Source organism: Priapulus caudatus, unplaced genomic scaffold (assembly GCF_000485595.1).
Source record: "Priapulus caudatus unplaced genomic scaffold, Priapulus_caudatus-5.0.1 Scaffold82, whole genome shotgun sequence".
Taxonomy (NCBI): Eukaryota; Metazoa; Priapulida; class Priapulimorpha; order Priapulimorphida; family Priapulidae; genus Priapulus; species Priapulus caudatus.
This window is the reverse complement of record NW_014577143.1, coordinates 52669-63861: the sequence shown is the minus strand read 5'-3', so window position 1 is coordinate 63861 and position 11193 is coordinate 52669. Positions and strand designations below refer to the sequence as shown.

Genomic DNA, 11193 nt, shown 5'->3' with positions numbered 1-11193 from the left:
TATTTGCATCTTCCATGTAAACATTACTCTACCTATAGATGCCATCAGCAGTAATTAAAAAACAATTTGTTTTTATTACATACTGATGCCAAGAATGCATATATTTTATGTGTTGCAGATGACCAGTATAAGACTGCTATTGTAGCTCTAGAGTCCACGCGTTCAAACTGGGAGAAGGAGACTGAGATAGGCCTAACTGTAAGTTCTAGTTACTATGCTAATAAGACCTTTACAAGAAATTTAAAAATCTTTTTTTATAGTAAGGGTCGTACATTCCATTTGGCTGGCATAGCATAGAACTAACTAGCCTGAAGTGCAGCTGTTGTCTTCATCCAGTATAAATGGCTTACACAATGTGCATGTTGTAAAATAACAACTGGATGAAAACTGAAAATCTGTTCTCATTAGTGACATAACCAACGCGTTGCCTCGCATCATGTAATTACATTCATTACTTCTATATGGATGCATGCGTGCATAGGTTTGTGTGTGCGTGCGTGTGTGCGTACGTGTGTGCGTGCATGTGTATGTGTGTGTTTGTAAATTCCTGATTGATTCGCTTGGCAGGCGCTGCAACATCTGGACAGGGAGAGACTCGCCTTCATAAGAAATGTGTCTTGGTTACACGTCAACATAGGATCGCTCAACTGCATCCAGATCGATGACGTACGTAAAAAAAAACTTTCACACGAGTTCAGTCCCTATTTCCAGTCATTGGGTAAAAGCTGCCTAGAGGCATATAAACTACGAGTATATCCCGGGTTATGTAAGGACCCCTTCACCCTGCAATGGCGCATGTCATATGAGCACGTCGTAGTGAACAAAACAACTGACGATCATCCCTAGAGTATATACCTAGATGATGGCAATCTTGTCTTCTGTGATCACGTCCTCGTGCGTATCGTGTTTATATAACTGGTAATTGCATCTTGTGGAGCTCTTGTGAGCTCTTCTTTATGGATGTCCGGTGTGCGTGGCTTGTGGCAGCCTTGTAGGTATAGCGCAGCTTGCTGCCTGTACTGAACCGTAGCTGCGGTGTTTTTATTTACAGCTCAATGAAGATGTCAGAATTGTATTGGAGAAGTTTGACTATGAACAGGATATTCAGGTGTTCATACAGAGTGAACAGACAGGTACTATGAGACCTGGTAAGTCGATTTCTTCCAAATTCACAGCAGTCATTGGGTGACACAATATCAGGAGCATGGTGTTTGATTAGAAATGCTAATAGAGGACAACCTAACGTGTTTTTATCATCGTTAAATAAAGATTTTACTTAGAAATGGCCGGTCTGTGTCTCTTAATGTATACCTGTGCATGTATGTGTACATATAAAGTCTTACTCTACGTTCACTCTCACACTTAATTTCTCGTGCTACCTTCTCACATAACTATTTTGGTCGGTGACGTCTACTAGCCTTTCACTACTATTGCAGACGAGGAAATTGAAAATTACATGCTTATGCATCATCACCTTTTTTCGTCTGCCTCACAGAGAAAGTTCTGTACGAGCCATCCTGTACAAAGACAGCTATGCGCAGGGCGGCGGCCCCTGACTACGACTCCACAGTACCTGTTCTGGACAGCGAAGAAGCGTCCATCGACAACCAACTGTACGAGTCGGTAGAAGCCCTAGGGGGCGACACCGGGCAGACGTATCGCGTCTTGTTCGACTACGCTGCAAGTGCCGGGGTGAGTGCTCCGTTTCGTGGCGTCCAACTAGTTGTGCTGTTCTTAATTGATTAAAATAATGTTCTCATTTGCATTTGCCATGCCAATGATCTTATTGGGGGGGGGAGTACCCCAGCTGGGCCAAATCAGTTATTTCAAACAAGAAATTATTTTTAGAGTTTTTAAGGAGTTTCTTGACATGTTTGCATTGTGGGTGCGTTCAGCATTAACTATACAGGAAAATGCCTGAGATTTATTTCATCGAGTTGGCTGCAATTGTAGATAACATTGCAGGCAGCAGTTTGCTATTATGAGCCAGTTTTGCCATATATTAACGCAATTCTGCGAGTGGTGTGAAGATGAAAGAGATCTGGGCAGTGTAACACTTGCTCTGCTTGTGTTTTGCAGCAGGAAGAGGAGATGAGTATTAAAGATGGAGAGATCCTTGAAGTCTTGGCACAGGTCGACGTTAACTGGTGCACAGCCAGAAAACCAGATGGCACCACTGGTCTGGTTCCTTCAAACTACATTAAGAAGGTGGAGGCTGTATTGCACGATAGATTCTGATTCCGAGGGCATTAATCATTGTCCATAGTTTCTTCATAGTCGTAATTTGGCACAGCGTCATGTTGAATGGAGTTTTATCTGTAATATGAATGTTGTATCACGTGGTGCTCTGCTGCTACCTGGGACATGAGATAATAGCATACAAGCTTCTGTTAGATCATGGTGTTATAACTATGCATAATGTTACATTGCATAGCACTGTGTTACGTGGTATTCTGCTACGTCGGACATGATGTAATGGAACGTGGGGTTCCACGTCATTGTGATGTGTTACATGATGCATGGTAATTTGTAAGTTGATGGTTAACTGGCATTCCACAGGTATGCATTTGTATATGAAGATAAATTTGATTCTTTTTCAAATCAAATTTTACCGACCAAAGATATACATGTATATCATCGTTATTTTTAATACATTTATAGTTGTTTATATTATAATGAATCAGTTTTCATACATTTATTATATAAAGTAAGTTTAGGTTATATTTTCAAGAGTTTATGTGCATTCCATGCTTTGACATTGATTGCAAGGATCAACTAATGTTTAGCTACTTCAGATAATGTTCGTTTATGGTCATAAATCAATACCTACGCGGTCACAATCTGCATAACCTACATTTATCTCGTGTTTTTTTTTTACCATCAGATACATCAGGCCTCATTACATTTATACTTGTTTATAGTATAACGAAGCAATTTCAAAACATTTATTATATTTAGTGAAGTACACATGTGTTTATATGATATTTTTCATAGGTTTAGCAGCACTGTGTTTTACCTTACTGTTTCTTTAGCTGAATTGTAAAGATAAACTGTATTTATTAGTATAGTATTCTTTTATATAGATAATATCCATTCGTTCACCCATTAGTAACTTATGAGTAATTATGATAGTATTATACCAATATGTAACTTATGACTGCTAATCTTGTGATATAAAACGAAAATTTAATTTTACCTAATTTTTTAAAGGAATGAAAGGAATTTTTTGCTAAAAAAAAACTTGCATGTTTAATCGCCTATAATAACATTTGTGTAATACATATGCAGCCAGTTTCAAATAAGTTGATCGAGCCAGGTTTTCTATTTACCACAAGCTGGTTACACAGCTTCCAGACCTCAGAGGAAACGCCTACATATTCTGTGTTTCTAGAATGAGTGTTCCCGCATTCAGCCCTACGTCCAGTGTGCTCCAGTTAGAGGGTACAAATTCTTATTCCGGGATTCCTTTCCTGTGTTACATCGCTAATTATTCAACTTGTATGTTTGACTGTGTTTACTTGCATTTATAATTGTGCTTGTATTATGAGAGTATCAAATCACTATTGTGGTAGAGATGGGACCTATTGTTTTTATAGTAGAACTGTCCGTATGACCGCACCTCCAATTAAATAATGGAGTCAATGGGAAAACGTGGTTCATGTTACGTTAGATTAAACGTAGGGTAATACTGTTATTCCTTTACTACATGTGTGCCAAAATGCGTTTTATCTGCCTCCTTGTTTAAATTATGTGTAGCAGTAAAGTCTGTCCAATGTTTCATACGATCGCTGATAATAGATATTATGATAATATGCATGAAAGATTAATATTATGGATTACATTTGTGTGGCAGTTCTTGTAACGCATTCTAAGCAAAGAACTCCCACTAAATACATTCATATACTTGTTTTACGTAAATTATATTTATACAGAAATATTGTCAGTCTTATTAAAACGTTTAAAAAATAAAAATTTGTTGTTTGGTTTGTAGTTTGACGTAAAGAAATAATATAACAGTGGAGGTCTACAAATATATTTTTAAAGTCATTATTCGTCTATTAATGCAACACCGATGCACAAGAACACATCGAACGTGTAGTTGTGACGTATGATATAGAGGGATTCGGAGATACCAGCATATATCATTATCAAATTTGCATAATTATGTTCTTTTCTCGTATGTACACATAGATTAGTGTAGGAGTATGTAGCCAGCGAAAAATCATTGCTGGGGATGATCCAAATGTCCTTACCTTATACCTTTGTGAGGAATAAAACGATGGAATCCTCTGTCAAGGAGTTTAGGAAACATACCACGTGTAGGATAAGATTTGGCTGAAGAGATATATTTGCCCTGTTATTTTAAGATTATTAATATTCTAGGCATATTATTTATACTTTTTCTATATTATATATTTTACTATAAATTTTTCTCTGAAATCTAGTGACGCATCTGCCACAGCACCCGCGGGCTACGGCTCTGCATCAATACTATAGTGTGAGATCTGCATACATACAGAGTGTGCATCTATAGGTGGTCATTCACAAGCAATGACGTCATTGTGAGCGCCATCGTAAACTTTAAGCTATATTAGAGAGACCGCATCGCGACATTGTTTCCAAGTTTAATTCTCAAGTCGGTATTCTACGTTGGATGTTTGTGTGGCAAATTGTTAAATTGTTGTAAACGTGTGGGCGCCATCTATTGCGTATTATGTTTGTGTCAGTTAGCTGGCTAGTGGCTAGTAGCTGGTTCACCGTGGCGGGTGCAGCAATCAGTGTGTAGGTTAGTTGTTGCCAAGAGTGTACAAATACGACACATACATACGCACACACGCGCGCACACGCACACACACGCCCCCCACACACACATACCAAACACGCATGTGGACCTACGTGCACCCACGCACGAACACACACACACACACACACACACACACACACACACACACACACACACACACACACACACACACACTCACTCACGTGCACGCACGTACATACACAGGCAGTGCTGTTGTACTTTGGTCCAGTATGTCAATACCTCGGCGCTCCCGCGTACACCGGCACAATCCTTATTTCTCATAATATCATCGAGGGCCGGATGGTGACGTTCAATGTAAGCAAAGCGAGCGGGAATGATATTGAAGTTAGAACGAGCAGGCGATAGAGAATAACACACACACACCCACGGCGACAACAAGCACAGAAAGAAGGAGATAACTATTGACGTCGGACGTACAGAAACCTTTCCGAGGTACGTGGCCGAGAAACTGTCGCGGAAAATTCGTTGCGCGGACTACCTCTCCTCTCTCTCTCTCTCTCTCTCTCTCTCTCTCTTCTCCTCTTTTCTCTCTTCTCCTTCTCTCTCTCTACTCTCTCTCTCTCTCTCTCTCTCCTCTCTCTCTTTCTCTCTCTCTTCTCTCTCTCTCTCTCTCTCTCTCTCTCTCTTTCTCTCTCTCTCTCTCTCTCTCTCTCTCTCTCTCTCAATCTCCATGTTTACGAAAGCTTGCCGACAGATTTCAACGACGTGTCTACTGACGTTTTGAGCCGTTGACATTTGGATATAGTTAGTGCGCTTCGAGTGTAAGTCGGTGGTGCAGTTCGCTTTATACTCCACAACGATCACAGCGGCGGCTGTGTGTGAATGCAGTGCCCTTTACTGCGCCTGTTAGCGCATCGGCTATAATTCGCGAATTAAGGTGAGTCGTCGTTTGGTTTGCTTGCTTATCATGTTTGTGAGGATACTATTGTTTACGTGCGTGTGAGCGTGAATCGTTATTAGGACGGCAGTGACCGAATGTCGGATCCGCTTATAACAGAGGGCAATTGACAACTAGTTAGTTGTACGCAATCCGCGGGTTAAAGTGAATTACTCACCGTAAAAAATAAAAATATACAAAATAAATTTTCCTTTTCGCAAAATATAAGTAGGCCCTAATTCTGTTCACTTTTTATGGTTAAATTGCTGCATTTACTTCTTAGTGTTTACTATAATTGTTCGATGTGAACTACACTCGTGGACGATTCCAGTCATTAGCCCATGCAAGCAATTAATGTCAGGAACATCTTAATTATTGAAAATTCGTTCAGGGGGTTTTTTGGATTTGTTAAACTAGTGAGAAGACAATCTTATCAGCGTAGAGGTTTGACGAGTACGTTTAGCCCGTAGTTCTTACTTTTACGATGTAAAAATAATGGCAACAAAATTTGTTTACAATTTTCCATGAAAATTCGTGACGTAAGTCAATTTTAACAACTATTTAATCAGTTATTTAATTCGGCTTGCTTAATCACTGTCTGTACATTATTGCTAAATATGATATCGTACCCGCTGGTCTACACGATGAAAATAATAACTTATGGTTATACGTTTGCCAAAAGATCGTAAAAAACCGGACTTTTCGAATGCTCGTGTGGATGCGAATCATATGGTTTTACATTTTTTACACGTTTGTGTTTTTTTGCGTACCTATTGTAGATATATTTGAATAGAGCGTGGACTAGCGCTGGCTCACATCCACGTTACTTTGAATCATTTATGGTGTGATAGGTATGCCAAATTGGTGGTTTGGTATTGGTTTTCGGTATTTGGTATTCTTGAAAATTAATATTTTTAATTTAGTGAGCACATACCCGCCCAGTAACTCTGGCATATAGTATAAGGTGTTTATCGCACCAAATCTCCGTGTAACCAGCGCGGGAGCACTTTAAATTGCACATGCCCTTATCTCACAAACAAAGACAAGACTTTGCTGAGATTAGGCATTTAAAATGAGGAGGGGATGCCGTCGTATGCTTCACATGGTAAAACATAAATCGTATCTCTCATTAATAATTTATTGCTGCTCTAGCCCCTAGCGATAGGCTAAGTAAAAACTTGAAATCATGCAACAGATGGCGAATGTGGCCCTCTACAGCACAACATCTTGGTATGATTTAACTTTTATTACATTTGAAGTTATATTTCACACTTATTAGTAACACATCGACAGCTACTTTATAAGCACACGCGAAGTAAAAGCAAAATCGATGCGGCTATTAGGATAAACTACACTTGCTGACCACAACAGTTGCCGATATGCCGCCCTCTATCAAATGCGTATTAAGTCGTTGCATGTCTGGTGAGATTAATAAGCGGCGTTCACACCGTACCGTAAAACGCAGTTTTCGAACGCGTATCTTTCGCGGGACTCCGTAAGATACGCGTATAGACGCTTGACTTGAATGTTAAACAGCGTTCACACGTAGTTTTGGAATGTACGTACGTTCGCGTTATGCTGCGCGCATAGCGGCGAAAAGAAACGATAAGATTTACGCCAATGCGGTTATTAGGTTTCGGCTTTTTGCTATCCTCTCTTTTCTTTCTGTGTCCCATCTCTGGTGCTGTTGCGCGCGCCCCTCTCCTCTTTCTTCTCTCTCTTCTCTCTTCTCTCTTTTTCTCTCCTCCCTATCTCTATGCGTCTCCCCCTCTTCCCTGGTTCTCTCTCCCTCTATGGTGTCTCCACCTCTCTCCTCCCCTCTCTGCTAACTCGTATGCAGTCTCCTGCTGTCTCTCTGTCTTCTTCTTTCTCTCTCTTTCTCTCTGTCTCTCCCTCTCTCCAGTTCTCTCTCTCTCTCTCTCCTTCTCTCCAGTCTCTCTCTCTCTCTCGCCCACAAAGCGTGAACGCGTATACGCGTTAGCTATACCGTCGTTCACACGTTCCGCCTCATACGCGTATAAGCTTATACGGAGTACGTAGAACGCACTCATTTTGTCAGGTAGTGATACGCGTTTTTCCGAACCGCGTATAGCTCTATACTGTGGTCGTTCAGACGAGGGAAATATATCCGCGAGTACGTTACGAAACTCTGTTTTTGTATGCGTACGAACGTGGATTTTGCTACGTGTGAACGCGCTATTATAAGTGTGTTTAAGTGTGATTAAGTGTGTTTTAGTGTGATTAAGTGTGATTAAGTGTGTTTAAGTGTGATTAAGTTGCTTGATTAAAAAATGAATAAGTGGTATGGGACAGTGTCAACAACCCCTGTTTACAGATTAAAAAAGTATGATACGCGCACTTACATTTACGTACACATTCATACAGTCGCTTGTCCTTCTTAAAGTCGCTCGTTGAACGTGTGTGCTGCATATGTGCGTTCGTGTTTGCCTGTGTTGTTCGGCGCGCTGTTTGTCTATACGTGCGCGCGTGCTGTGTGCGTGAGTGTGAGTGTGTGTGCGTGTGTTTGTGAGTGCGCTCGTTGTGTGATGTGCGTGTGTGATGTGTGTGTGTGTGGTGGTTGTGTGTGTGTGTGCTGATGTGCTGTGTTTGTGAGTGCGCTCAGGCCTGCGCGGGGGGGGGGCGCGGCTGCGCGTTCGTGTGTTGTGTGCTGTGTGTGTGTGTTGTGTGTGTGGGTGTGTTGTGTGCTGTGTGTTGTGTGCGTGCGTGCGTAGTGCGTGTGCTGTGTGTGTGTTGGTGCTCCGGTGGTGTGTGTTGTGTGTGTGCGTGTGTTGCGTGTGTGTGACTGTGTTGCTGGTTTGTGCTGTGTTGTGTGCTGTGTGTATGGTGGTGTGTGTGTGTGTGTGTGTTGTTGTGTGTGTGTGTGTGTGTGTGCGGTGTGTGCGACGCTGTGTCTTGTCAGTGCGTCATGTGTATGCGATAAATGTACGTGTTCATAATTTATTTATATAGTCATGTTTTCACCAGTAGACAAATAGCTAAAGATTCATAATATCACCCACCTCAGCGGTTATTTGTTATAGCACTGAATTGTTGGTTGTAACAGCAATATACTCTTGTGATGCATTTGTATCGTGTTGTATGTTATTCTCACACATCAATTTAAGACGCTTACCCACCTCACGGCGGTCGGCCAGAAATGTGAATTGTAATTCCCAGCTCTTTGTAATTTTTACGAAACACAATAATAATTATGAATGCCTTCGCGCACAACTGAGACGGCGTGGTATGTTACGATTGCTAATATCTGCACAAAGAATACGCTCGGTTAGATGCTTATTCACAATGTAGCAGCGCAACGTTCGCTTGACGCCAAGACAACACACACCCTTGCCATTTCTATTTCACCGGTTCAACAACATTTGCTGTGTATAGAGTCATTTGTAATTTACAGAGTCTGTTTGATAGATTGCATGGATGGATTGTATAGCTTAGCCTGAGATAGATGGATAGATAAGATAGACTTAGATAGATACGATAGATAAGATAGGATATCATAGATTAGATAGATATGACTCGATAGATAGATAGATAGATAGATAGCAGAGATCAGATAGATTAGAATAGCATAGATTAGATAGATAGATAAGATTGATTGATTGATAGCATAGTATCGGATAGCCATAGTATAGCTAGATGGATGGATAGATAGAATAGATCGCATAGATTAGATAGCATAGATTAGAATCGATGGTAGCATAGATAGATAGATAGATAGATAGATAGATAGATAGATAGATAGATAGATAGATAGATAGATAGATAGATAGATAGATAGATAGATAATTGGATGAATGGATGGATGGATGTATGGATGGATGGATAAATAGGTAAATAGATAGATGGGTGGATGGATGGATGAATGGATAAATGGATAGATAGATTGATAGATAGATAAATAGATAAATAGATAGATAGCGAGATAGATAGATATTTGGATAGATGGATGGGTGGATGTATGTATGGATAGATGGATATATAGATAGATCGAATGATAGATAGAGAGATCGATATCGACGCTACATTCGCATCACTCGTGACGTTTTACTTTCCGATAGAACCGGAACCGGAAGCGCAGCCATGTCGCCCGCGATCCTCCTCCGCCACGTCGCAGCGTTCGTCTGCGTGCTTTCCCTGCTCCGGCTCTCCTCCGTCGCCGACGACCCTGACAGCACTGAGCCGACACCGCCGCCGACGACGACGGACCTTCGCTGTCCTGCCGTCTGCCGCTGTGTGCGACGGTCGGCAAGCATGTACTGCAGTTCGCGCGCTCTCGAGTCCCTGCCGGACTTCACCGACCTCGACGAGCGCGTGAAGAGCGTGTACGTGTCCGACAATCGCCTCACGAACCTGACGGCGGCGTCGCTCGCCGGTCTGCGCAACGTCGAGCGACTCTACCTGCGTAAGAACACCATCCACACGATCTCACCTGGAGCCTTTAGCGAGCTGAGCGAGCTGCGAGAGCTACACGTCGCCGACAACCGCATCAGCTGCGCGGCGGCATCGTGCGACGGCGCATTCGACGGACTCGACAAGCTCGCCAAGCTCGAGTTCGGCAACAACGACGTTTCCATGGTGACGGCCGCCATGTTGGCGCCGCTGCGCGCTGTCGTCACGCTCGTGTTGCGCGACAACCGGATCGAGACAATCGAACCGGATGCGTTCCGACAGCTGCCGCAGCTCACTAATCTGTTTCTGTCCGGAAACGAGCTGCATCTCTCGAGCGGGATCTTCACGGGGTTGGAGAACCTCCGCGAGCTGGATCTGGAGAACAACAGCATCTTCCATCTGCACGAGAACGAGTTTTCTGGTCTCGACAACCTCACGAAGCTGACGCTGAGCTACAACCCGCTCAAGATCCTCCACGACGAAATTCTCCGACGCGTACCGAACCTCCGTACGCTCAACATCGCCGGTCTGCAACTGACCGCCATCGACGCCGATCTCTTCGAGGGACTCGACAAGCTGGAGTCGCTCTTCATCAACGATAACCTTTTCAAAGAGCCCGAGAGCTTCATGCGAGCTATCAGCGGGAAGCTTCCCAGCTTGATGACACTCGACGTCAGTCACAACCCGCTGCGGGAGTTACCCGCGGACTTCGTCACAGACCTTCCGGCTTTGAAGACGCTCTGGATTAATAGGATGCCCAAGCTCGAACGCGTGAGGGCGCACGCGCTGCGAGGTCTGCCGTCGCTACAGACACTGCAGCTGCGCTACAACCGGCTGTTGACTGTTATTGAGGAGAACGCGATCAGCTTTGATGACGACGCGCCTGTCGTGCTAGACACGGTCGTCATGTCGAACAACGATCTGAAGGAACTACCGGTGAGTATGTACACCGTTATAATGATAGCAGCAGCGGTGGCCCCGCCGCGGCAGCAATAGTACAAGCAGCAGTGGCTGTACTACAACAAATACTACTACTACTACTACTACTACTACTACTACTACTACTACTACTACTACTACTACT

At 42.8% G+C, this 11193-nt stretch overlaps 2 protein-coding genes across 2 annotated transcripts in view; both read left to right on the top strand.

Moving 5' to 3' along the window:
• Positions 1 to 3972, top strand: part of LOC106804637 (proline-serine-threonine phosphatase-interacting protein 1-like) — a 6434-nt gene extending 2462 nt beyond the window's left edge. The window contains exons 2-6 of the mRNA XM_014805905.1: positions 119 to 198; positions 568 to 666; positions 1052 to 1148; positions 1496 to 1692; positions 2080 to 3972. Of these exons, the coding sequence (XP_014661391.1) occupies positions 119 to 198; positions 568 to 666; positions 1052 to 1148; positions 1496 to 1692; positions 2080 to 2238 (632 nt within the window). The 3' untranslated portion in view covers positions 2239 to 3972. The remainder of the gene's footprint in view (positions 1 to 118; positions 199 to 567; positions 667 to 1051; positions 1149 to 1495; positions 1693 to 2079) is intronic.
• Positions 3973 to 5139: 1167 nt separating this feature from the next.
• The window catches only part of LOC106804636 (leucine-rich repeat-containing protein 15-like), an 8601-nt gene continuing 2547 nt past the window's right edge, over positions 5140 to 11193 (top strand). Inside the window, exons 1-2 of the mRNA XM_014805903.1 lie at positions 5140 to 5257; positions 9779 to 11045. Of these exons, the coding sequence (XP_014661389.1) occupies positions 9801 to 11045 (1245 nt within the window). The 5' untranslated portion in view covers positions 5140 to 5257; positions 9779 to 9800. The remainder of the gene's footprint in view (positions 5258 to 9778; positions 11046 to 11193) is intronic.